The sequence below is a fragment of the Primulina eburnea genome, chromosome 1, assembly GCF_022965805.1.
Source record: "Primulina eburnea isolate SZY01 chromosome 1, ASM2296580v1, whole genome shotgun sequence".
Taxonomy (NCBI): domain Eukaryota; kingdom Viridiplantae; phylum Streptophyta; class Magnoliopsida; order Lamiales; family Gesneriaceae; genus Primulina; species Primulina eburnea.
Genome location: NC_133101.1, coordinates 63,054,531 through 63,078,175, shown reverse-complemented (window position 1 = coordinate 63,078,175; position 23,645 = coordinate 63,054,531). Strand labels below are relative to the sequence as shown.

At 35.4% G+C, this 23,645-nt stretch overlaps 6 protein-coding genes across 12 annotated transcripts; 2 read left to right on the top strand and 4 right to left on the bottom strand.

The window, feature by feature from the left end:
- Positions 1-1,458: 1,458 nt before the first annotated feature.
- On the bottom strand, positions 1,459-4,229 carry LOC140839607 (uncharacterized). 2 transcript variants are annotated; one of them, XM_073206440.1, is made up of 7 exons: positions 4,089-4,209; positions 3,926-4,058; positions 2,878-3,256; positions 2,479-2,675; positions 2,248-2,389; positions 1,998-2,157; positions 1,461-1,837 (listed from the first exon to the last, which is right to left on the bottom strand). In XM_073206440.1, the coding sequence occupies exons 2-7, from the start codon at positions 3,994-3,996 to the stop codon at positions 1,812-1,814; spliced, it is 975 nt and encodes a 324-aa protein (XP_073062541.1). In that variant the 5' UTR covers positions 3,997-4,058; positions 4,089-4,209; the 3' UTR covers positions 1,461-1,811. The 2 variants fall into 2 exon arrangements, 1 of the variants encoding a protein (XP_073062541.1); XR_012119766.1 differs by having other exon boundaries at positions 1,459-1,837; positions 1,998-2,140; positions 3,926-4,229.
- Positions 4,230-5,890: 1,661 nt separating this feature from the next.
- On the bottom strand, positions 5,891-6,787 carry LOC140813865 (NDR1/HIN1-like protein 12). The gene has a single exon (XM_073172650.1). It carries the CDS (start codon positions 6,679-6,681, stop codon positions 5,956-5,958), a length of 726 nt encoding a protein of 241 aa, XP_073028751.1. The 5' UTR covers positions 6,682-6,787; the 3' UTR covers positions 5,891-5,955.
- Positions 6,788-8,067: 1,280 nt separating this feature from the next.
- LOC140839568 (CBL-interacting serine/threonine-protein kinase 9-like) lies at positions 8,068-14,908 on the bottom strand. 6 transcript variants are annotated; one of them, XM_073206375.1, is made up of 16 exons: positions 14,821-14,907; positions 14,535-14,729; positions 14,091-14,153; positions 13,601-13,672; positions 13,330-13,437; positions 13,133-13,213; positions 12,860-12,913; positions 12,654-12,779; positions 12,487-12,576; positions 12,026-12,148; positions 11,787-11,894; positions 11,399-11,515; positions 11,239-11,295; positions 10,717-10,791; positions 10,508-10,625; positions 8,405-8,743 (listed from the first exon to the last, which is right to left on the bottom strand). In XM_073206375.1, the coding sequence occupies exons 2-15, from the start codon at positions 14,718-14,720 to the stop codon at positions 10,551-10,553; spliced, it is 1,335 nt and encodes a 444-aa protein (XP_073062476.1). In that variant the 5' UTR covers positions 14,721-14,729; positions 14,821-14,907; the 3' UTR covers positions 8,405-8,743; positions 10,508-10,550. The 6 variants fall into 6 exon arrangements, with proteins under 6 accessions (XP_073062485.1, XP_073062476.1, XP_073062504.1 ...); XM_073206384.1 differs by lacking the exon at positions 8,405-8,743 and adding an exon at positions 8,068-8,400 and having other exon boundaries at positions 14,535-14,908; XM_073206403.1 differs by having other exon boundaries at positions 13,139-13,213; positions 14,535-14,908.
- Positions 8,586-9,859, top strand: LOC140839597 (NAC domain-containing protein 66-like). The gene is made up of 3 exons (XM_073206428.1): positions 8,586-8,757; positions 8,839-9,140; positions 9,242-9,859. Exons 1-3 carry the CDS (start codon positions 8,586-8,588, stop codon positions 9,857-9,859), a joined length of 1,092 nt encoding a protein of 363 aa, XP_073062529.1.
- Positions 14,909-17,826: 2,918 nt separating the features above from the next.
- Positions 17,827-19,010, top strand: LOC140839551 (uncharacterized). The gene has a single exon (XM_073206351.1). It carries the CDS (start codon positions 17,926-17,928, stop codon positions 18,823-18,825), a length of 900 nt encoding a protein of 299 aa, XP_073062452.1. The 5' UTR covers positions 17,827-17,925; the 3' UTR covers positions 18,826-19,010.
- A 2,729-nt stretch (positions 19,011-21,739) lies between these two features.
- Positions 21,740-23,520, bottom strand: LOC140839558 (transcription factor bHLH14-like). The gene has a single exon (XM_073206363.1). It carries the CDS (start codon positions 23,386-23,388, stop codon positions 21,928-21,930), a length of 1,461 nt encoding a protein of 486 aa, XP_073062464.1. The 5' UTR covers positions 23,389-23,520; the 3' UTR covers positions 21,740-21,927.
- Positions 23,521-23,645: the final 125 nt, after the last annotated feature.

Below are 23,645 nucleotides of genomic sequence, written 5' to 3'. Positions count from 1 at the left end.
TATCTCTTGCTTCATCAATTGTGTGGATCTTGATATTGAAACATTATGGAACTAATCCTAATACTTTACTGGCCAACCTTTCATTTGAAATCGGATCACCAAAATCGAATGCTTCATTGTCTATCTTTCTCGAGCGACGGTCGTACTCAGTGATTGTCTTAGTTTTTTCCATCCTCAAACTTGCAAATTTAGAGGTAAACATTCTTAATTTCGTCCTTCGTACTCTTTCGGATCTTTCACAATATTTTTGAAGAATTTTCTGTGCATTCTTAGTAGAAACGCAGTTGGTAATTAGACTAAAAATGTTTATATCAACTCAAGTGAAGATGATATTTTATTCTTCTGAATTGTAGTTCGAAATTTGGATTTCATCTGTTGTCCATTCGTTTTTAGCTTGATTAGACTATCACCATCTTCATCAACTCATTTTGGTGGAGTCCAACCATTGACCGCTCATTTTCATCATATTTCATCTATGAACTTGGTATAAAATCTTATTTTAACTTTCTAAACAGTGGAGTTGAATCCATCCAAAACAGGTGGTCGTACTCCAGCGTTGGCAAGTGACACGTCCATTAAATTTTACCTATTAAATAAATGTAACCAGAATCTCACTTAGTAATATCGAGAGTTGGCTCTGATACCAATTCAAAATAATTTGTTTGACGTAATTGTAAGGATTGTGTGTATCATATATAAATTATTGTCTCGATTGTTTTAACATCTTGTGACAACATGCAACAGAATAATATATCAAACAAACAAATATTTTTAATTAAAAGTATCATAGAGATAACTATGCACAAGTGAACACATTTGTGCGACGCCTAAAGGCAAAATAACCACTAGGAAAAAAATCGAGTTTACAAAATCAATAATAGTGAAAAACAAAAAAAAAATCTTCCTTAAAAGGAAATGAAATAAATTGCATCCTAAAATATCAATGACAAAATTTGGAGCAACAAAACAATTTTTCAATCAACAGTTTATACAGGGTGTTGTCTTCAAATGTCTCTAACACGTCACGATAACACAATAAAATAATATTACTTCGTCTTTGCGAGTTCTTCGTAAAATTCTCTCTTTCATTATCTTGTATATCTCGCTCGTCTCTTTTTTATGATGCAACAATTATTCTTCAATTAGTGGTAACGATATGATTTTAACTTGGAACAATAATTTTAATGTTAAAAATTGTTTTTCCATATTTTTTGGTATCTCCATTTAATTAGTTTTGGGCTCTCCATTTAAAAATCGACAATTTGTATTTCACACCAATCCCGACCACAAAAACAAAATTTGTGAAAAATATGTGAAGCCTCATTTCTTTTATATAGATGATTGGTTATGTCCATTCACAATTCAAAAAAATTATCTTCTAACAATGAAGAAATATGACTGGAAATTTGTTTTTGTACTCAAAAAATTTCTTCCACCGGATTTTATCTAATGCAATCAAGAGAAATAAAACATATAAAATAGCAAAATTCAAACAATCATTTCGGAATTCGTAAATCTAGAGGCACATGGGCTAAATAGCCGAGGCAAAATCTCCGATCAGCAGCATTACGGACGACTGGAAAAGTAAAAAATACTAACAGGACGTGATATTTTTTCATTGAATAAACAAATAAATAACGCCATGGTTAGAAAATAAGTCCATCCATTCTCCAAAAAATCTGCTATCCTGTTGTACCCGCTCCTTGCTGGAAATCTCTATCCGGCAAAAGAATGATTGATAAATCTATTGGTTTGGGATTCTCCAAGTTCACAAATTGCAATGTTTATGGCTCCAACAATCTTCTTGCTGATCAAGCTTGCTTTACAGACAATCTCTCTGATAACACACAACGCAAATCATTAATGTTACATATGAATTCCATGCAACTGCGGAATCCCATGTGAACCAAGAAAAAATTGTACAAAACACAAACTCGACCAATGCTCAGATTTTATATTAAAGAAGGGGCAGTCATTGGTGGTCGAGGAGGACGTACTTATCAGTTCGTACGTCACAATCATCGTGGTTCCATAAAAAGACATGTTCAGAAACCGAGGTCCGAATCCCCTGTAGAAACCTTTCCACCCATCCTCTTTAAAAAGTGCCTTTGCGGTCTTGAGCACAGATGGTCTTCCAATGCTGTAATCATCAATAACCTATTCATCGAAGTGAAAAAGAAATAATAGTTTTTCACTGCTTTGTTGATGAGGTAAGAGTGTGACTAATAATTTTTGCATAAAGATTACCTGAAGGCGCGTCTTTACAGTGTCTATTGGAGTTGTAATGACTGAAGAGAGAGATCCAGCTACCACTCCAGCTGTAGCTTGAACAAGAGCCATGTCTACATGGGATGGTTTATATTCCAAGTCATCTGCGTAGCCAAGACTCCTAAGGTCAAAAACAAAAGTTCAAAGAGAGAGCCATTTTAAATAGATGTCCTTGATGGCTCTTAGACCGGCATAGAATAAAATATGTACCTCCAAATTGTGTGTTGGGAAGCACCATAGGCAGCCCACCAAAGTGCTGCTGCAGGAGATTGTGTTATGATAGTTAATCCAAAACCTCTGTATAATCCACGGAGTCCTTCAGCCTTTATCACCTTGCGTACAACATCAAATGGACCATTGCAAGCTATTGTTCCCGGAAGCCCTTGAACCATTAATCGCTGGCATATCTGGAAAAAAAAGTTCAATTTCGAAGCTTGGATCTTTAGGTAATATGTATCAATCAATATTGAAGTTTTCCCAAAAGGACAAGTTAACAAGATGGGTTAGACCAGAGTATCATCATGATAAGCCTTGCAGGACCATGCACATACTCACTGATAAGAAGAATGACATAACTAAACAAGAGTATGGAAGAAGTTGAATACGCACCACCTCCAAAGGCACGAAGTATACACTTGATAAATTGGAGACCATTCCTGCAACGCCGTTTGCGACCGCGATACGAGTTGCTTCTGGCATATCAAGGTCTTGCATATATTTCAGAGTCATATCCTTGGACATTTCAAGTGTGGTCAAAGCGAGGACTCGACCAGGTAATGATCCAATGGCTGATGTGCCAAAGCCTCTAAAAATACCTCGAATACCATCCCTTCTAATAAGATGCCTGAAAACAGAAAATCCTGACTGATGAGAGAATCCAGATCCAGATACTTGCATCCTCGTCTTCACAACTGCTGTCGGGTGTATTAAAGCTGACTGAACAGTAAACAGAATAGCCCCAATAATATGAAACCTTGTCTTATCCAACCTGAAAATTCCACAGCCAAACAACTAGATTCAAGAATCTATACAGCGCTGTAAGCGAATCAAATGGTTACTAAGAATACAACAAACACAATGATAGATAAAGAAAACCTTGATATGCAACTACCATGCCTGGAAGGAAAGAAATGGTTTTTTTAAGGTGTTATTTCTCGAAATAGAATATAAAAACCAAACCGTAAATACAATGAAAAACAAATACGCGACAAAATCCAATTTTTAAATAAAGGAAATGCTCATCAAGAAAAAATACAAAAGTAAATATGAGTTCAGTTCAACTCAAGCAATAACATAAGCTCAGTATAATGCGATCTTCCACTAATCAACTAACTAATAGACTGATATTCCAGTAAAGATACCACCTAATACAATTTCATCACTGCAAAATCAAGAGACAAGCATGCGTGCAATCAGAGAACCATCATCAAAGCAACGTAGAAAAACAACAACTAAATTCATCAGAGGAAGCTAGAATTAGCAAACAAAGAATCCAGTACTGAACCTAGCTTCCCAAACCGTCCAAGATCTGACTTCAAAAAATTTAAAAACACCAAGAATACCACAAAATCAAGAAAATAACCATTAGTAAGAATTCACCCCAAATATACACACATACAACACGAGTAACAAAACATGTTTATGTGCGAAAAGTGACCTGTTCCAGTTGATGTCAGTGTCTGCAAGAGCCAACCGAGGAGTGGAGGCGTCTGCAGTTTCAAAAGCCATTGCTCATCAAATTTTTTACAGCAAAAGACTACGATTGAGGTGTAGTAAAAGGACCCAGTTCCAACTTCAAAAGGAAAAAAGGGCCCAGTTCCTTATACTGTTGAATTTACTAATTTCTGGCTGCAACTGATCGAGCATAAAAATCGAGAATGTAGGAGCAGTTGTCTCGAACGGCATGAGGCTTGCAGAAGTCAGAACGGAGACAAACAAGCCCTCCCTTGTACCCGCTGAGGGTTCTAGAAAAAAATATTTTATTTTCTAAAACCTTGTACGGTATTTTAATAAAATAAATATAAAAATTAAATTTACATAAATAAACTAAAATTTCAAATTTTATTTTTTTTTTTTTAAAAAAAAAACAATATTGTGATACTGATTAGGGGATGTGCGTTTTAACACAGGCCCCCAGTTTTAATTATTCATGGGCTGGGATTTCAAATGGGCTGCGGTTTCAAATGGGCTGGGGTCTACTTATTTATTCTTGTGCCGCATTTAAAACTCCGGCCCCCAATTTTAATTATTCATGGGCTGGAGTTTAAAACCATGGCTCCTACTTTTTGTTCATTGGAACCATTACCCCTACTTTTAATTATTCTGAAAGTTTCCAACTTCTTTAATTTCTAACCATTACCTTAGACTTATACCACACAATTTCACCATGATGCACTATCGGTTATCTATATTCTTTACTAGAATTTTAAAAAAAAATCAAATATGATTCAAGAGATCTTTCATTAAATCATAGCTAATTATAAATCAAACTTGGATAAAATCGATCATAAATGTTAATTATTCATATCTTACTTATCTATCAATTTATTTAGCCTTCGTTTTAGAAGATTAACCCATATCTAGAGGACTAAATTGGCTAATCTCTTGTATTCTTGCAGCTTGTTCCCTAAAATGTTTGGATTTAAATTACCCACACAAACAAATTATTCGAACCTTAAAGTCAAACGGTTAAATGATAGTAATAAATAGTAGACTCCATACCCAAAAAGAGTAGATGAGATTCTACCTATGTGGACATTACCCTTACTTCATTTCAACGGGTCAGATCTTGTCACATATACAATTTCAAAAAAAAGTGGGTCATATATATGTATGGGCAAATCTTGGTCATACATCCTATCATGGAGACAATGCCCACATGGATAGGATAAAATAAACCCCCAAAAAGAGAGTGAAAGATGCATGCTTCAAACTCACGTCCTCTCATTATGATTTATTTAATTATGGGAGAGAATCAAAATTTCAGCCAGCAAAATAGGACCACAAGCAAATTATAAATGGTTCGCGTTCGTCCATCACCCCTGCACTGATTAATATTTCTCATGTTTTGCCTCATACGGGTGTCAAGTTGGTGGAATAAGTAAGCTTATATTCAATTGTCAACAGTTTGATTCTTATTAATTACCAATATTTTCGTAGGCAAGCATATCGTACACAGTTTGGCCAGTACGGTTTACCTTATTAGTGTAGTTTGTAGACTATGCCAAAGAATTTATCAATGAATATCGAATTGTAACCGTCGTGGATTCCACCGTCATTGAAAATATAGATATTTCTCTTTTTTTTTATATTAACAACATTAACATCAATATTATCTATATCTTTTGACATATGGCTAGTACCCTAATAAAATCATACAAAATATCACTTTTTGCGGGACTCCTCAGTCTCAACGTCTGAACGCTTACATTATTCTTTTCCCTAAATTAGTTCTTTGCCGAATCGGCACTTAAAATATTACTTTGGAAAAAGAAGGAATAGCATCTCATTTATGTATACATTTAATGGACTTCAATTTGTGTATCCATCATATTCTCGTTCGTGATTTATGTGAAGCAAGAATTATTATTCTTCATCGATACCTTAGAAAATAACTCTTCAATTTGTAACGCAAATGGAATTAAATTGAGAATTATTAATATAATATAGATTCGTCAAATTGAAATTTCATACATCAACTCTGCAGAGCAGATAATTGGATCCAATAAGAGGCATTGGCCTCGAGAATCCTTTCTTCAATCCCACAAAAAAATCACACCTCACATAGACTCGATAATGTCCCGTGCTCTTAATTATGGTTCCAGCATTGTACTCCAGCTTCCCCGTCAGCACCAGGCTCAGACCCACCACCCCGTAAGCCTCGTCCATCGATAGCGCGCCGACCACCTCCGCCGCCACAGGCACCTGTGCGCCTCCTAGCACTGGAGAAAGCGCCACCGTGCTCTTGGGTTCTTGAAATAGTGGAGGCAGCGTCACTTGCGGAGTGATGGCCTGGTTTTTATAGGAAACAAATGCAGAAAATTGGTCGTAAAAAATGGAGAGTCGCTTGTTGGGGTTCCTGATGACCACAGTGAACTGCATGGCTGTGGACATGAAAGGGGAAGAGGTGGCGTTGAGTTCATACACAGCTGCACTGACGACACTGAACTTGGGTTTGCGGGGTCGATAAACTAGCCAAACCGTGAGAACTGTGATTCCAGCTAATACTATAACGACGGCGATGAATGAGCAGATAAGTGGGAGTCTGCTTCGATTTGATCTAACTGTATAGCCTGCAGATGGTACTCCGGCTCTGTCTTCTTGGTGCATGTTCTTCTCTTCTTCTTCTTCCATCATTTCGGCTCGAAGGTTGTGCGCAGCTTCGGCTCTGGTCTTAGATTCAGCCATGGTCATCAACTTATTATATAAAACACTTGTACAAAGTCGGAGAAAAATAGAAAGTGATTAAAGAAAGGTTTGGAAGGGGTTTCTAGAATCTAGCTAGTGTTTTTGGAGAAAATGTTTTTGTAATAAAAGAATTTGTTTGTTCAAAAAAATTAATGATTATTTTGTTCACTCTCCAATCTCCAAATATAAAGTTATTTGATTTTTTATGATTATTTTTTAATAAAGATTAGACAAATTATTAAAAACTGATAATTATTTTAATTATTTTGTTCTATTTTATATCTAATTCAAATATACGATTAGGATAAACAATGGTGTAAACTTTCAATACGAGTGCGAATCAAATTAAAGCGTTATTCTTTCTCCTTTAATCTATTCTCATTTAAAGAGGGGTGGTGGTGGGGTGTGTTTTTATCACTTTGCATGGGTAATTTACTTTCTTTTGGTTTTATACTCAAATTAGCATTTTGAAAAGAATTTAATGAAGGAATTTCTTGTCCAAACAAATTAAACTGGCCCCTTATTTTAATCAAAATAAAAAGAGAAATTCTATTTACAAAAAGGGTTACACACGGTTAACGTTTTGTTTTTGAGATCACAAAACTCTCAAATATATTTTTAAAATATTATTATGCATTAATCAAACTATATAATGGTCATGATATTTTAAGGAAAAACAATACGATTGGTGAAGCACGATGCCGACTTAACAACAAATTAATTGGTTAATTAATTACATGGGCTATAGATAAATTGGTGCATGTTAAGATTTGAATAATCTCGCGTTTGATCCAGTGGTACTGGAGGTGGAGGAAGCAAATTGAGACAACCAAACCCTATATTTTTTTATTATGTATTTATACATTCGTAAAAACATGAGTACTTTACCTCAATCTTCAAATATTTCGACACCATATAGATTTTATTTGGCCTCTAATGAACGAAAACTTTTACAAATCGTATAAATTTTATGACGATCGACGTCGATATATATGATCTATCAAGATTCAAGATAGCTGGATTTGGACGTGTGCTTAAAAGGTAGAGAGAGTTGCAAATGAAGCTGCTCGATATGATATCTAATCATCCTTTAATGTGTATCGTTTTTAAAACTTTCCATATATCCAAAACGTGAAAAGAGGACAACATATGTTTGAAAATAAACGAAAAGAAAAAGGGGACAGCATGATTCCGATCAACTAATGGAACCAGCTCATAAAATCAAAATCTCCCACCCCTATTATAGATATATTATAAGAACAATATAGAGAGGTTTATTATTCGGGTTTTTTGTGCATGTCACTTTACCAAAAACCACCTCACGTTTTTTTTATTTTCAAAATATAGTTATAATTTAAAATTTGATAGTTATGCTTCATTCATCGAACTCACTGGAACAATTTGAAAAAAATTCCCATAATAATTTCAATCCATCCAATATTTAAAATAAAAATATAGATAACAAGAATGCGAACAATTAATATGTTAGAGCCAGCACGTGTATCTATTGCATTTGGTACGTAATTAGTTTAGAACAGCAGGGGCCCGTGCCCAACCACATCAATGTAATTCACCTTTCTCTATCTTTATTTGCAATTATGGGCTTTAGGTGGCTCGGCGGTTGATTCCATCGCCTTAATCATAGTAAGAAAATAACTCACTGCCCCCACCATATTTTATATCACAACTGCCATGAAATAAGACCCACCACCAATATGTAAGCGCCTGATCAGACAACAGTTCCATGAGTTGCTAGATATATATATATCTAATCCAACATACTTTTAATTACAAGCCTAGGTAATTAGATCTTCTGTCGAAACAAATAATAAACACACATATATAGGGGCTATATTGCATAATTTGTGGAACAAAATTATGCTAAAGATAGTCTCGGCGAGCTAGACAGCATGAGCATCAGCGTTAATGGACGATCTCAGGTCCCACCAGGCTTCAGATTTCATCCCACAGAAGAGGAGCTTTTACAGTATTACTTGAGGAAGAAGATTGCGCAAGACAAGATTGATTTGGATGTCATCCAGGATGTCGATCTTAACAAGCTTGAGCCCTGGGATATACAAGGTTTATCTATTTCTAGCAACACATTCAGATTGTTTTATGAAATATACAACTGTGTATGTATGTGTATATCTTTTGGTGTAGAAAAGTGTAAAATTGGATCCATTCCTCAGAGTGACTGGTACTTCTTCAGTCATAAAGACAAAAAGTACCCAACAGGCACACGCACGAATCGTGCCACGGCTGCTGGATTCTGGAAGGCTACTGGCCGAGACAAAGTAATCTACAGCAACTCGAGCCGAATTGGGATGAGGAAGACTCTTGTTTTCTACAAGGGTCGTGCCCCCAATGGTCAGAAGTCCGATTGGATCATGCATGAATATAGACTCGATGACAACATTAGTTCCTCGGTCACTACCAGTTGTGATAAAAATCATACGGAATATGTAAGTGAAAATCAATTTTACGATCTGCAGGATTCGGAACTGGTGAGTGCTCATATTATATATACGTGTATTCATATAAAAAATATATATGATAATTGAAGGTGTGCATCGATGACGTGCTGCAAGAAGAAAGCTGGGTGATTTGTCGAGTGTTTAAGAAGAAAAATCACTGCCACAATGCATCAACTGGGAGGCGTATGCTTAACAATGCAGCAATAAATGTTTCACCGTGTGACTGCGACGATGAAGAAAATTTAGAAAAAATGCTCCTGCCTTACCAATTTAACCCAAGAAATCAAGTGGTGCCCAATGATAATATGATGAATTTAAATCGACGATTCTTGAAACTACCGAGCCGGGGATATATTTCCAGTGAAGAAGAAATTGTGGATCAGTCTCAGGGATCTATTAACTATGATAGTTACTCAGAAATATTAGAAAGCAGTGGGCTTCAGGATTGGGCAGCTCTTGAGAAACAGGCACATGATCAGCTATCGTGTTTCACAAATCAAGATCATGATCCCGGATTGTTATTGACTCCATTTGTTAATAATTATAAGTATATTAATAATAACCATGGTCATAATACTGATCAATTCATGCCTCAACTAAACAAGCAACAGACAACTGTACTACCGTACCCTACTGCCAATCAGCTGGATTCTCAAAATGACTGCTATCTGTGGAGAGATCATGGGCTCTTTCACTTGTCTTCTTAGTTACTACTATCAGTAATTAATATAAACATATGTTAAAGCACGACGTAGTTAATAATACTGATATGCAGGGACAATGTATATATTGGAAAATTAATAATAAATATCTAGTGCTCTAGATGTTAAAGTGAATCTCTATGTTTCTAGTATTGGCTACTTTAAGGAATCGATATGAAGCTTATTGGTCAGTACAAATGGCTTGACACCTAATGTGTAATACAATATAAAAGATTTATAATCAAATTTCCTTGGCCTATGTTGGATAGGTTCGAACCATCATTCTTCATGCTATACAACAGAGTTTAGGTAAAGGAGAAGATATAATATACTTCGTGAATATCATGTGATTCAAGGTTTTAAATGTTGAGTACCAAGTCAATTTTGATGTTCGGGGTCCTAAATTGCAGAATGATTTCAACACTCAGATGAACAAATGGTTGAATTTTTTACAAGAAAAAACTTTCAGAAGTTTAATATGATTTCCATTCTCGAAAGCTTACCAATTTAAAATTGAATTATCTACATAAGTTATCAAGAAGAAAAACGAGAGGAAAAAATCATAATGAATTTTTACAAAAAATGACATCCAGTTAAGACTTAAGATCGGAAAAAGTAAAGCAAATGTCAGAAAATAAAAGATAAAAAAATTACCCAAATGCCATGTTATTTGCATCTGCAGGCATAAACAGAACGTTCAACTTGTCTCTTCTTTATTCGAATCAGAGGTCCAGACAATATCTTTCAGCCCAGATGAGAAGGTTTTGTAGAACTGCATCGTGATAAGTAATTGCAAATGAATAAAGGTAGTCCGTACGCATAAAAATATAAAAGTGATACCTAATAGTTAGAGATGGACATGCCTTGTGGAACTCCAATGTGTCCCCACCAGTTTTACGGAGCTCAACCATGTGCAATGAAGGAGCCACCTCAAAAACCTGAAATGAACAGCAGCCAGCTTGATGTTGATGAAAACCAGATGTAAGATCACATCACAGCAAAGAAAAAAAAAGCTCATGGAATAGTTCGCACTATGGTCCTTACTCCCTTGATTTAATATCCATGGGCTCTCATTAAGCTCTAAGAAATTAAATATTGAGATAATATAAATTTACCATCTTCGACATGCCATGGTTTCTTGATTTGAAAGATCAATATAGTTTTCTATGAGCCAGAAGCATGCATGAGACATAAAGTTCCCTTCCCTTTGTGCAAAGTAATTTCACCTCCTCAATAAACTAAGATTTCCTGAACTAGTATCTGATCCTAGGCAGTATCTTTACACATTACAGTATTATTTCTAACAGTAAGCAAGTGTCGATCCTCAATTCGTCAAGCAGAATGCAACACAAAACAAAATTTATTCACCCAAACCAAGTTAATACCTCTGTAGCTACAGCAAGTTGCCCTTTCCTTCCACTCTTGTCACCTTGTAACTTCATCTGAATATGGTTAGGAAAACTTCAGATAACTATTGCATGCGTTAATATTATCCTTCAGTTTTAAGTACCAAAATCGAGGGAATTCAAAGAGTTGTATTATCACCTTATAGTTTCTTTTGTGAACATTAAAACCCAAAGGTTTAGCCGCTTCCTCAATTTTTGACATTATTTCATTTGCTGGACATGTAGATGTAAAGCGAGTTTCTCTCTTCACCAGGCCCTGCAGTTTTTTTTAACACACACAAAAGAGATAAAGAGCACCGGATTATTTGAATTCAGTCGTTCACAGATAATGGTGAAAGTTATCTCAATGATTAGATTATAGCTAGAGCCATAAAAGTTTGCAACTACAAATAATCTGAAGGTGAAATTTGCCCATATCAAAGAAGGAGAAGTGGATGGTATGTTTCCAAACCGATTTTAACAATAAAATACACATCAACAACCACCACCAAAAGGAGTTGGAAGAAAAGACACTTGAGATAACATACCATCTGCTTATCGAACAAATTTTCGAGGCTGAAACCCTGAGACCTAGATATAAGCTCGAAGGCATTCATAGAGACAGGTTTTTCTTTTCTTTCTGTGACAAGATAGTCCTGCAAAAGAACACGGAATCAGACCACACCATATTTAGTCATGCAGCGTCAGCAGGTTGTTATACCAAACCAAAACACCACGTGAATGAAAAGATTACATACTGGATAAAAAAAATAAACGTAAAGCTTACTTCAGAGTCATTAAAGACAGCATCAACATCATCGAGATTGACATCCTCTTCATGCTTAAAACAGGGTTGCTTGTAATCTTTCTTGAACCAATCATTTTCTAGAATTTCAGGAATAGTAATTCGCTGGAACATAAAATACAATACAAAATTCAGAACTCAAATATCTTTGAATTAGAGCACATACGTTAGGTTTTTAAAATGGTAAAATATTTGTTTTGATGATAACTAAACGGTAATTGTACTTATATTTTTATCATATTTTTTCAGAGAGACCTGCAAGAAAAATAAAAATTTACACTTTTGAAATCTGCTCATATATTTCATCCCATATATTTTACAACCAATAACTTCGGCAAATAAATAACAAATAGAAGATCCGAAAATAAAGAACAACGCAACGGTTGAGCAACAGGAAAGTGTCGAACAAATAAGAAGGTAATGCTTATAGTTTTGGAGCTTACAGTGAGTGGATTTGGATCCAGAATATGCTTAATCAGCCTTTTAGCATTGGATGAAAACCATGGTGGAAATGAGAAATCAGCGTTGTAAATCTGAGAGAACGCAGAGTTGTGAAGACATTCCAATATAATAGCTCAGAACACAGAACACGACTTATTTAGAAACTTACTTTCCTGTACAGAGCCAAGAGGTTGGGCTCGTCGAAAGGAAAATATCCAGCCATTAAAACAAAGAGAATAACTCCGCACGACCATACATCTGATGCAGTACCATCATAGCCTTTATCATTGAGCACCTAATGAAAAGACATCTTAAATAATAGCAACAACAATGTGCTTTTGACGACATCATGGTTCCATAAACCGCAAGTGATACCTCTGGTGCTACATAATTTGGTGTGCCACAAGCTGTGTGAAGCAGCCCATCTTCCTACAGTAAGAATATTCATCATGAGATTTCCCTTGTTTAGCCTCAAGAGAGGAAAACTAAATACTAGAAATGAATGAAAAAACAAACTTTTGATTCCAAACCCTTTTTAAAGTACTCATGCAAATAATAGATAGGTGAGACAGGGAATGCAGCAAATCGTTAAAATCTCCACAGTGATGGATATTGGCAATTTGAGCTACAGAAACTGCATATACCTACCCGGACCTGCTTTGAAAATGCACTCAATCCAAAATCTGAAACTTTAAGAACTCCTTGAGAATCCAGCAACAGATTCTCTGGCTGAAAAGATACTAAGACAGATCACTTCTTCATGCAAGAAAACAATTAAAGAATCTGAAATTTTAGCTAAATAAAAAGCTTATGAACCACCAGATAGAGAATGGACTTTCTTCAACCTTCAAATCTCTGTGGTACACACCTCGACTGTGGCAGTAATCCACAGCATTGATGAGTTGTTGAAAGTACATCCTAGCTTCCCCTTCTTTAAGTTTCCCATCTTTAGCCTATAAATTAAGGACAGATTGCATCATTCCAATTGTTACTGCCACATCAATCTAGAACAAACTCAAGCATCTAATAACCAGTGAATCAATGTCGCGTTAACATGGTTTTAAAAGTCGGATTTGGAGCAAATTGATTTAAAAGGCACAATAAACCAAAACTTACTATTTTATCAAATAATTCTCCTCCACCAACATATTCAAGAACAATGTAGATCTTTGTTCTGCTTGCCATAACCTAGCATAGGCACAAAACAAGGTGTAGACAGTAGTTGGACTAATGAGAGTTCACGCACTGAGATGAAGCTGTATTTAAAATCTAAACATTCAACCATTGAAACAGGTTGCAGGATACTAACTAAAGCAGCTACAGCAAAACCGAAAATAAATATTTTCTGTGGAATATCTTTAGGAGTATATTAAAAATTTTAAGAGTAAATGACAGCACAATCACTCTGTCAACATGCATTAAGCATGGCCTAAATGACATTAACTTCAAGTAAGTGTAGTATTTTCTCCAATAGAAGTATAGTCATACTCCTCCTGTCATATATTTAAAAAAAATGTGCTTCAATGGGTCACTTTAACCGGCCATTTGCTATGTTTTCAAGAGCTTAAAAGAGCACACGAGAAGGAATGAATGGGAAAATTGAAACCTCTAATATATTTAAGACATTGGGATGCTTGATCATCTTCATCGTCGAAATTTCTCTTTTTATCTGCAAAACATATACGATTTGTGGGTGAAATAAAAATAGACGAAAAGGAAATTTGTATTGTTAGTTTAAAATTTCCGTCTGTGTAATTTTTTCAGATAATTTCTGCAAATTTCATTATTAATCGTATTTTTTCCACATGTAAATGTAATTCCATGTCTTTACAATAATATTGGAGACATTTGTTTGCTCGGACCAACAAACGATTATATAAACAAACGTATATGAAAATTGATGTGTGCATTGGTGCGTATCGAATCAATAATACATCATTAGAATACCGTAAGAAGCATAAAACTGACGAAAAACATTCATATTCTTATAATGATATAGATTTATACATTACACGCAGCGAGAAAGCAATAGGATACAAACATTAAGAACCTGTTCAACCATGTGATGACTGAGCACTCGATGACGATCGATGATTTTGATTGCGACGGCCGATTCGCCGCTGCTTTGTGTGTTTCTGGCAAACTTTACCTTGGCGAAACTGCCTTCTCCGAGGGTCCTTCCCAGCTCGTACTTCCCCACGATCGTCCGACTTCCCATCGCCGACGCCCTGCTCATCTCTCCAATCTGAAACTAAATGTAAATTTTCTATACGAATCACAAGAAAAATCAGATGATGAATATTAATAGTTAACAGGAGAGAAGAAGTAGGCGTAACGGGGACAAGGAAACGAGCAAGGCGTGTAAGAGAGGAGCAGATGAACGCTCATCATTCTAGTTTGGCACTTGGAATTTTGCACGTTATCCATAAAGAATTCGCTTCTCCAATTATTTATTTATTTATTATATTAAAATTTTCGCACGAGTTGTAAAAAATAAAAATGATAATTATTTCATGATAACAAAAAATATAATGTAAATAAAATTAAAAACATCGGAAATAATTAAAAATTAAATTTAGAATCATTTTTTTTTTGGTACCACAAAGACAGAAATCCTATTTCAACTATTTTAATAAATTGTTTATATTTTTCTAATTTTACCCCAAATATTATATTTTAGACTAACTACTGTAAAGAGGATTTTCAAATTATTTATATGTCATTTCATGTTTAAGAACTTATTATTTTTTTAAAAAATATTCATAAAAAACATAATATTAATATACTATATTATTTTATAAGTTGTTTAAAATTACGAGTATATGGCTACATGCATGCAAGTAAGTTTATTTCGTTATTCGCAACATAAATGGGCATCAAGGCTACCTTTGGATATTTGATGCTTTCGGATTTTAAATTTGATTACAAATCTACTCATTTTCGATTATATTGGATGGATTTCAAATTTATCATTTTCGATTTTGAGCTATTTTCAATTATTATATGCGTAGATGCGAAGCTGGGAGGTGTCTATCAGAATTGTTTGTATTCTAACTTATAAATTGAAATATGTTTCTAATCGAGCATAGAGCAGCAATCGAGTCAAGTCGAGTTTAAATGTCATACTACTTAAGTACAAATAATTTGTCTAGTCGAGCTTGTCACAAAGAATTCATCTTGTACAATTTATTTGACTAACATAATCGTAAACTACTACATTATCATAAGAATTTACTCAATACATATCGAAAAATACCATTGGCGAATTCCATCGTCATTTAAAAAAAAACATCATCATTAATCATTGAATTTACATCTTGAGAGATATACAAGCCCCAGTACTAGACTAGTTGATGTGAATAGAGGCTGGCGAAAATATCAGCTTATGTTTGGTTGGGCTTCTGAGCCCCATTATGTATTTGGCATTTTTTTTAAAAAAAAAGTCTATTTGCTTTCTGTTTTTGTACGGTGTTGGGCTTCTGGTCTATGTATCTGGCATTTTTTGCTTCATGTTTTTTCACAAATTTTTTAATATTTAGATAGTGATTATAATGTTTTTTTAAAAAAATATTATACGTTTTTCTATTGTACGAATTTATAAAAAAATATTCATAATCACTTTTTAAAACATTTTCGAATACTATTTTACACTATTTGAAATAAAAAATCGACTTCATAAAACAAAAATGGTGGCACGATTATATTTTTCCTACTATTTTCTTCCTAATGATTATGCTATTTCTCATTCTTAACTAATCATAGCATTTTTATGGATCATTAATTTTTATAACCACTGGAGAATTGAAAGGTTATCCGAAGCCCAAACGTCATGAAATAAGTCTCTTGTGAGACGATCTCACGAATCTTTATCTGTGAGACGAGTCAACCCTATCGATATTCACAATAAAAACTAATATTCATAGCATAAAAATTAATATTTTTTGTGGATGACCCAAATAAGATATCGGGCTCACATAATTTTTTACCAACGCCATGATCCATTGTCCGGTTATTCTTCGAATTTGGTTATATCTTGCAGAAGTCTATTTCTTTTATTGTTTAAGAAAATGAATATTGAACTATAAATTTTGATATAGCGGGTTTTTAAATCTAACCAAACATTATTTTGATGTTCGTGACACTTTATAGCATACACACATATTTATACCAGATATTATGAATCTAATGGAAAATATATCGAAATTAGAGGGTTCTTCTAATTCTACCACTGCCAACCTTTTTAAAGAAAACAATTTATTAATATAGTATATAGCAAATATATATATCATATCATGTATTGATATCAACAATTTCAATTTAGTGTGTGTTTGAATCGATGAATTTCAAATGTATTGACATGTTTCGATGAACAAAATTGAAATGAAATAAAAATTAACTCCACGTCATGCAATTTCACTGGTGATTGTGGTGATTTTCAAGTAAACATAATACGAATTTCACTAGTGATTGTGGTGTGGGTTTTCGAAATGAAAAGGAAAAATGATTTTAAAAAAAAAATCGCTTAGGTAATTAGTGATGATGTTAAAAATTAATTGTTTCATAATCTCGAGATTAACGATGATCGGCTCGAAGATGTTGAAAGTTGATGTGTGAGATGGTTATATAATTGACTTAAAAATAATTTATATGCAATAATCAGGCAACCTGGTGTTTTATAAATACAAAACAAAAAGAAAATGCCAATCCATTTACCGGCCATTTAATGTCATGTAGTGGTATAACTTTATTATTAATCGTGAGTATAATTTCAGATATAATTTATTTTGGAAAAACGTGAGTATTTATGCTATTTATATAACTTAGATCTTGTATTTAATTTTATCATATTTAATTTTCGATATCAAAACACTACTTCCCTATGACATTTATAACAAAAAGAAAACAGAAATTCAAAGTATTAACTTTGAATAAAAGAAAATTGATTTAACATCATCACATCTCACAAAGAAATTAATTTATATAAAATAATATTTTTGAACTGAAATTTAATGCACGTGCACGTCATAATTGACTATTTTAAGAATTTCGACAAGCGTGTAAACATTCAGAGGCCTTGTCTTTCCTAAAAACTTGGATATATACAGTGTTGGCATGCGAAAAAATTCTCATTTTAAGGAAAAATCTTTAATAAAATTTATAATTCTGTTATCTTGAATTTAGATTTTAATAAGTAATCCCAATCCCAACTGCAAAAATTAGAAGTGAAGGATTACAAATGATCTTGTTATTACAAAATAATTTATTTTTTATTGGATGTTTTATTATGTAGACACGACTCACGTGTCTAAGAAATCAAAGCTTAAATAGTACACGTGGATGGAAATTTGAATCTGGCCTCCGTGTAACATCGAAAAGCCCCACTTTTCGCTCCGTAGACTAGTCATAATAACACAGGCAATCTAACTCTAAGGCAGAACAATATGAAATCTGCGGGTTCGCCGGATACACCTCCAACAACGCAACGCCACCGGTCACAACAGAGAAGGTTTTTGAGTCTCGCCTTCCAGAAGGTCGCCACACCCACCAGATTCTGTATCCTCCTCTTCTTATCCTTCATCCTCGGTTATTTATGGCATTCACAGCCACTCCTGTCCCAATCTGCCGCAGATTTACTCGACCACAGCAAATTCTTGCCAGACACGTGCGGGAACCCAGTTCCGCCAGAAAACATCCGGCAAACAATCATTAACCGAGTTTTCAATCACACCTCGCCCTGGGAAGGGTTCCCCCCCAAGCACGTTAGCTCCGGTGGGATGATCTTGGAAGAGTGGACCAAAGGATGGGGCTCAAACATGCCGGTTTTCGAGCATTTGATCGAGAAGGTGAAGCCCAAAACCATCATAGAAGTGGGCACGTTTCTCGGAGCATCCGCGATTCACATGGTGGGGCTGACTCGGAAATTGGGCCTGGACACTCAGATATTGTGCATCGACGATTTCAGGGGGTGGCCTGGATACTATGATGAGGGAAAAGGGATGAGGATGGTGAACGGGGATGTTATGATGTTGTACCAGTTTATGCAGAACGTGGTGCGAGAGAACGCCTCCGATTCAATCATGTTCCTGTCGTTCTCGACAAACACCGCTCTGGGTGGGCTGTGCGACTGGGGCGTGTACGGTGACCTGGTGGAGGTGGATGCTGCGCACGACTTCCACTCGGCGTGGGTGGACATCAACAACGCCTACAAGGTGTTGAAGCCTGGTGGGATTATCTTTGGGCACGACATTGTGTGGGTTGGTGTTCGAAAGGCCGTGAATATATTCGCCCGACTCCACGGCTTGAAAGTTGCGATCGACGGTGAGCACTGGGTTCTTTACTGATACTATTTATCATGTCCTCACCCTCACCACACAATCCATTTTCGATCTGGTAGCTTAGTTGTGCTCCGATTTCTGCTCTCTGATCATTTATTAGTCATTGTTTTTTGTTGAATCAAGTTAAACGAGCCGTGATAATTTTGATATATACATGGATCTACTACTGCTACTTAATTAGAATCTGCAAATTTCAATATCCACACACTCATCGATCAAGAAAATGAAAATGCAAAAGTTTTTGAAAAATTTAATCCAAAGTTGATTAAACCGCCTAATATTCATCTGTTGGGCATTTTATTTAGGAAAATCCAGGTTGATTTTGATTAATTATTAACAAGATATCATGTGTGGAAATTTAGTGTATCAAAAACAAAAAAAGCGGAAATAGTCCAATGGTAAAAAAAAGTTTTGTCAAGGAAAAGATGTGAGTTAGATTCCCACTATCCGACCAAGATAATGTTTATACATGTTTTATGGCAAAAACTTGTGTGAGACGGTTTCACGAGTTGTATTTTGTGAGACGGATCTTTATTTGGATAATCTATGAAAAAGTATTACTTTTTATGCTAAGAGTATTACTTTTTATTGTGAATATGAGCAGGATTGACCCGTTTCACGGATTGGTCATCTCACCGATTGAGATCCGTGAGACGGTCTCACATGAGACCTACTCATGTTTTATTTAATATGTCCATTATGTATTGTTTTTTATTATAAAAAATTATATTTTTTTATAAGTTTTTTCGAATCCAAGATTTAATTTAAAATCACCCCATGTTGGTCTATATCCATTTCATTTAATTTGTTTTATTTTAATTTTTGGATATATATTAATTAATATTATAGACAGATAAAATAATTTTAATTGAGACATGCACGTCCCGATTATTTAATATATTTAATTTATCATGCCAGCCAACTCCGTCGTATGAGAATGGGTCTACTAGGTCTTCTCCATGTCGGACTGTTTTTGGTGGCGAGAATATTTCAAAAGAAAGATTATTGATTTATTTTTTGAGTGGTGGGGCCCCACGTAAAAGGAACAATTCGATAAAGCTATGTTGATTTTACGAATCGAAAAAAATCTAGAGGATAATGAGTAATCCCCTCATGTTTTTATTATTGATTTTGATCTAAAAATAGCATAAGTGAAAAACAGTCAAAAACCTATAGTTACCGCATTAACCATGTTTAATGTATAATATTGAGTAAATCTTTTGTGAGACTGTCTCACCAATTTTTATCTGTAAGACGGGTCAACCCTACTGATATTCACAATAAAAAATAATATCATTAGCATAAAAAGTAATATTTTTTCATAGATAGCTCAAATAAGAGATCCGTCTTACAAAATACGACTCGTGAGACCGTCTTACACAAATTTTTGCTTATAATATATAGTCCGTAAAACATAATTTTTTAGTATCAATATTGATCCAAACAATAATTATTTTGATAACGATATACACAATAGTCAATTTAGCACACATGTAATATGTGCACTGTGGACATAAAAAAGGAAAAAAAATAAAAGAAAAGAAAAATGAAAGTTGTAATCCATTAAAAAAAGGGTTGGATTTCATACGCTTACCCCGAAGTTTAATTACACGTTCCTATCCTAACTAGAAATTTAATTAGGCTTATCTTAAAATGTTGAAGTTAATTTTTACCGTATATTTCGCCAAAAAAATTAAAAAATTTGAAGTCGATATAATTATTTTGAAGCATGCTACTGGACGTGTTTTGGCTTTTTTGGAATCCATTAATATGCATAGACACACACACTATCAAGCTATTTTCTGAATTTGGCAGCTGATTTTTTGCCAAAATAAAAGATGTGTTTCATAATTGATCGAAGATCGGGTGAATTGGGTTTGAAAGAGATGAGCTTTTTCACCAGGTTAGATTGCTTTTTTGCTAGGAAAGATTTCTTCTTGGCTCTAATATAACTACACACTTAAAATAGTAGAGATCGTTAATGTGATGCCATACATTTTTCCGACACTCAAGTTTATCAAGTGATCTATATATGAGTGAATTAATTTTTCTGTTTTTTTTTGTAATGCACATGGGCTGTTCTTGATTGGGCTGTATCCCTCTCGGTTGTCCCATCACCCATTACTCATAGAACTTCTCCAGCCCAGGAACTGGAGCTTTTGCCTTCCCCAGGATTAGAACTCAAGACCTCCTGGACTTATATAGATCTTGGCAGCAATCTTGGTACCAGTTGAACTAATTAAATCTTATATTTATAGAAGAAAACTCAATGATAATTTTATTTTTAGCGTTCAACTATTATTTATGATGGATGATTGCCTATACTCAATTTACTAACATTGTTAAATGTGACAACTCATACCCACTTCTTCCACGCCCACTTCTTTGTGTACTCGTTCTCTCTTATGTCATTACGTCAACGTTTTGATTTCAAACATAGGAATTTGATGGCATGTGTGAGCGCGTCTACAGTGCTTGCGTATGTTAAAAGTCACAAGAAATAAAAATATATAAGAAAATACAAGGAAAGGTTTATCACGTGTTGTTTAATTTATTCTTTTCAGAAAAAATAATAATGAAAGAATTCAGACTGGACAAAGGAAGAAAGGTACGTCTTCATCGTGGTAGGGCACCATGCAGCCTTCAAGCCATGTGTGTTTTCCAAACTCCATTTTTAATTCTTGTACATACATATAATATATAACCAAAAAAAAATAAAAAAATTGAACCTCAATTATTCCAATACAAACTTTTCTCATCCACACGAATTCTCATGTAAGAAACAAACATGCTTGGATATTTCAGGTCAAGCAATACACACGACGCATGCATGGTTGAAACATACATGTCTCATATATGTGGGTGTATTCTAATTTATGGTCATTAACTCACAAATAAAGTAAAAAATTGAAGAGAAAAGTTAATAGCTGATGAAGGAAATTATTACGCCATTGATGGAAAACACCTAGTGAAGGAAGGACTAGTCCTGATCATACATATAAGGCCCCCCCATATATACAATATTATATTGTCAACAGCTTATTTAACGATAGCATATATTATTATTATTATTATTATTATTATACAATAATGATTAATTTAACGCAATTACTGCTCCAATCTCATAACAAGAGCGTTTTTCAACGCATCCTCACATCTGAATCCATCAGAAACCATAACGACAACATCTTGAAGCATCAAATCATTCACGCACGACATGCTGGCATGGTGGACATGAAGTTCCAGCTCTCTAATGGCGTTCATCAACCTTGTGGCGGGGTGATTTGCGTTCTCGGACTGGACCCTGATCATCGCATCACCCCCAACAATCTTCACTTCAACTTCGAGGGGTGTAGAATTGATGGTACTGGTGGTGGACCTGATTTGATCCACTGATGTGGTGCAGGTGCTCTGGTTATCCATTGCATCGGCTGTTTCGAATTTCACTTTCTTGGTTTCTCGTTGAAGCTCTTCTATTTTGGACTTGAGCTCGTTGATGTAGGAAACTGCATCGGACAACAGTGAGGCCTTGTCCATCCTCGACACGTTAGGAACCACCGAGCGGAGGGCGTAGAAGCGGTGGTTCAGCTTCTCCCTCCTCTGCCGCTCCGCTTCCACGTGGTTCAGTGGCACGTCGTGCCCCACGCTTGGCTTTCTGCCTCTTTTCTTCGCTGGAGTATTAGTACTACTTCTCTTGGTTTCAACGTTAGTGCTAGTTTCTAGAAAGAAATGACAATCGGAAATTGAATCTGAGTTGTCCGAATCTTGCAGATAAGAGAAAGGTAGCTCAGATTTGTCGATCCGTGTCTTGTCCATATTGGCTTCTTGTTTGTTTGGCAACCCTTTTGTAGAGCAGTTCTTTGCTTCTTCGTCTTCCTGAAAATCAGCGAGCGCCCCGACATCTGCAAATGAAATGATTTTCTCTACGAACTGCGCACCCTTGGAGCTGGTGTGGTGATCGGCAGGACATGAAGAAGAAGATTCGAAGATCGATTTCACCTGTTGAACTAAGCTCCAGTTTTCGTTGATGATAGCATCAGATCCCAACTCAACGACACCATTCGAAGTAGGGATACAGACCATGGTTTGCATCCCATGGATCTGCGCTTCTTTTGCTCGTTGACAGTTGTAAAACCTGAGCTGATTCTCACCGCTCAACCAGACCAGACACCCAGAATGAAAGGACTTGCCGACGACGCCATCACCGAGGGAGAAGGACTGAGCGAGGGACATAACATAGAGCCACTCAGCATCCGTGACATCACCGTCCACGGGACCCGTGGAATCAGCAATTAGAGCCTGAATTCCTTTCATGATTTTCTTTCTCTCAGGCTGATGAGATCCAGATTTAGCAAACCTTTGCTTGGTCCCCTGAAAATGACCATCTCCCCAGGTGAGAAAAATGCGGCCATTATGCTCATCTCTGGAGCTCTGCCAGAATATGGCATACACCCAACCACCAAGCTCGGTTTGTAGTATGTGTTGAAGCTTCTTTTGAAGGGCGGAAGGCTGTTGTTCCAGTATGGGAGAAGACAAAGATTGGGAGGAGATGATAAAGTCATCATCCATGGTGTTTGGTTTGTTTCAGTTAAGCTTGATTTTGGCTAAGAAGAGAAGAAGAGAGGAGTGGAGGAGGCTAAGGTGGAAACAAACAGTGTGATTGGAGGGAGAGGAGGTGTTTCCTAGAGTAGCGGACTAACAATTATATATTATATTATTTTAGACTAGATTAATAAATTAGTTAAAGGAGAAAATAATTAATCGTGTGGCCTCTCACCTATCAAAAGGACTGGCCTTTTTAATCCCCCAGGCCACCGCACTGTATT

Bases quoted from the DNA above. Each gene is read 5' to 3' on its own strand.
- LOC140839558 (XM_073206363.1), bottom strand. From the start codon at position 23,388: ATGGATGATGACTTTATCATCTCCTCCCAATCTTTGTCTTCTCCCATA.
- LOC140839568 (XM_073206384.1), bottom strand. From the start codon at position 14,720: ATGAGCAGGGCGTCGGCGATGGGAAGTCGGACGATCGTGGGGAAGTAC. The intron at 14,154-14,534 runs GTTCTTAATGTT...TATGTTTTGCAG, and splicing joins GTCATCACATGGTTGAACAG to ATAAAAAGAGAAATTTCGAC. The intron at 11,895-12,025 runs GTAAGCTTTACG...GTTCTTTTGCAG, and splicing joins CTGTCTTTAATGACTCTGAA to GACTATCTTGTCACAGAAAG.
- LOC140839607 (XM_073206440.1), bottom strand. From the start codon at position 3,996: ATGGCTTTTGAAACTGCAGACGCCTCCACTCCTCGGTTGGCTCTTGCA. The intron at 2,676-2,877 runs GTGCGTATTCAA...TTTTTTTTCCAG, and splicing joins ACTTCGTGCCTTTGGAGGTG to ATATGCCAGCGATTAATGGT. The intron at 1,838-1,997 runs GTACGTCCTCCT...GTGTGTTATCAG, and splicing joins TGTGACGTACGAACTGATAA to AGAGATTGTCTGTAAAGCAA.
- LOC140839551 (XM_073206351.1), top strand. From the start codon at position 17,926: ATGAAATCTGCGGGTTCGCCGGATACACCTCCAACAACGCAACGCCAC.
- LOC140839597 (XM_073206428.1), top strand. From the start codon at position 8,586: ATGAGCATCAGCGTTAATGGACGATCTCAGGTCCCACCAGGCTTCAGA. The intron at 8,758-8,838 runs GTTTATCTATTT...CTTTTGGTGTAG, and splicing joins TGAGCCCTGGGATATACAAG to AAAAGTGTAAAATTGGATCC. The intron at 9,141-9,241 runs GTAAGTGAAAAT...TGATAATTGAAG, and splicing joins ATAAAAATCATACGGAATAT to GTGTGCATCGATGACGTGCT.
- LOC140813865 (XM_073172650.1), bottom strand. From the start codon at position 6,681: ATGACCATGGCTGAATCTAAGACCAGAGCCGAAGCTGCGCACAACCTT.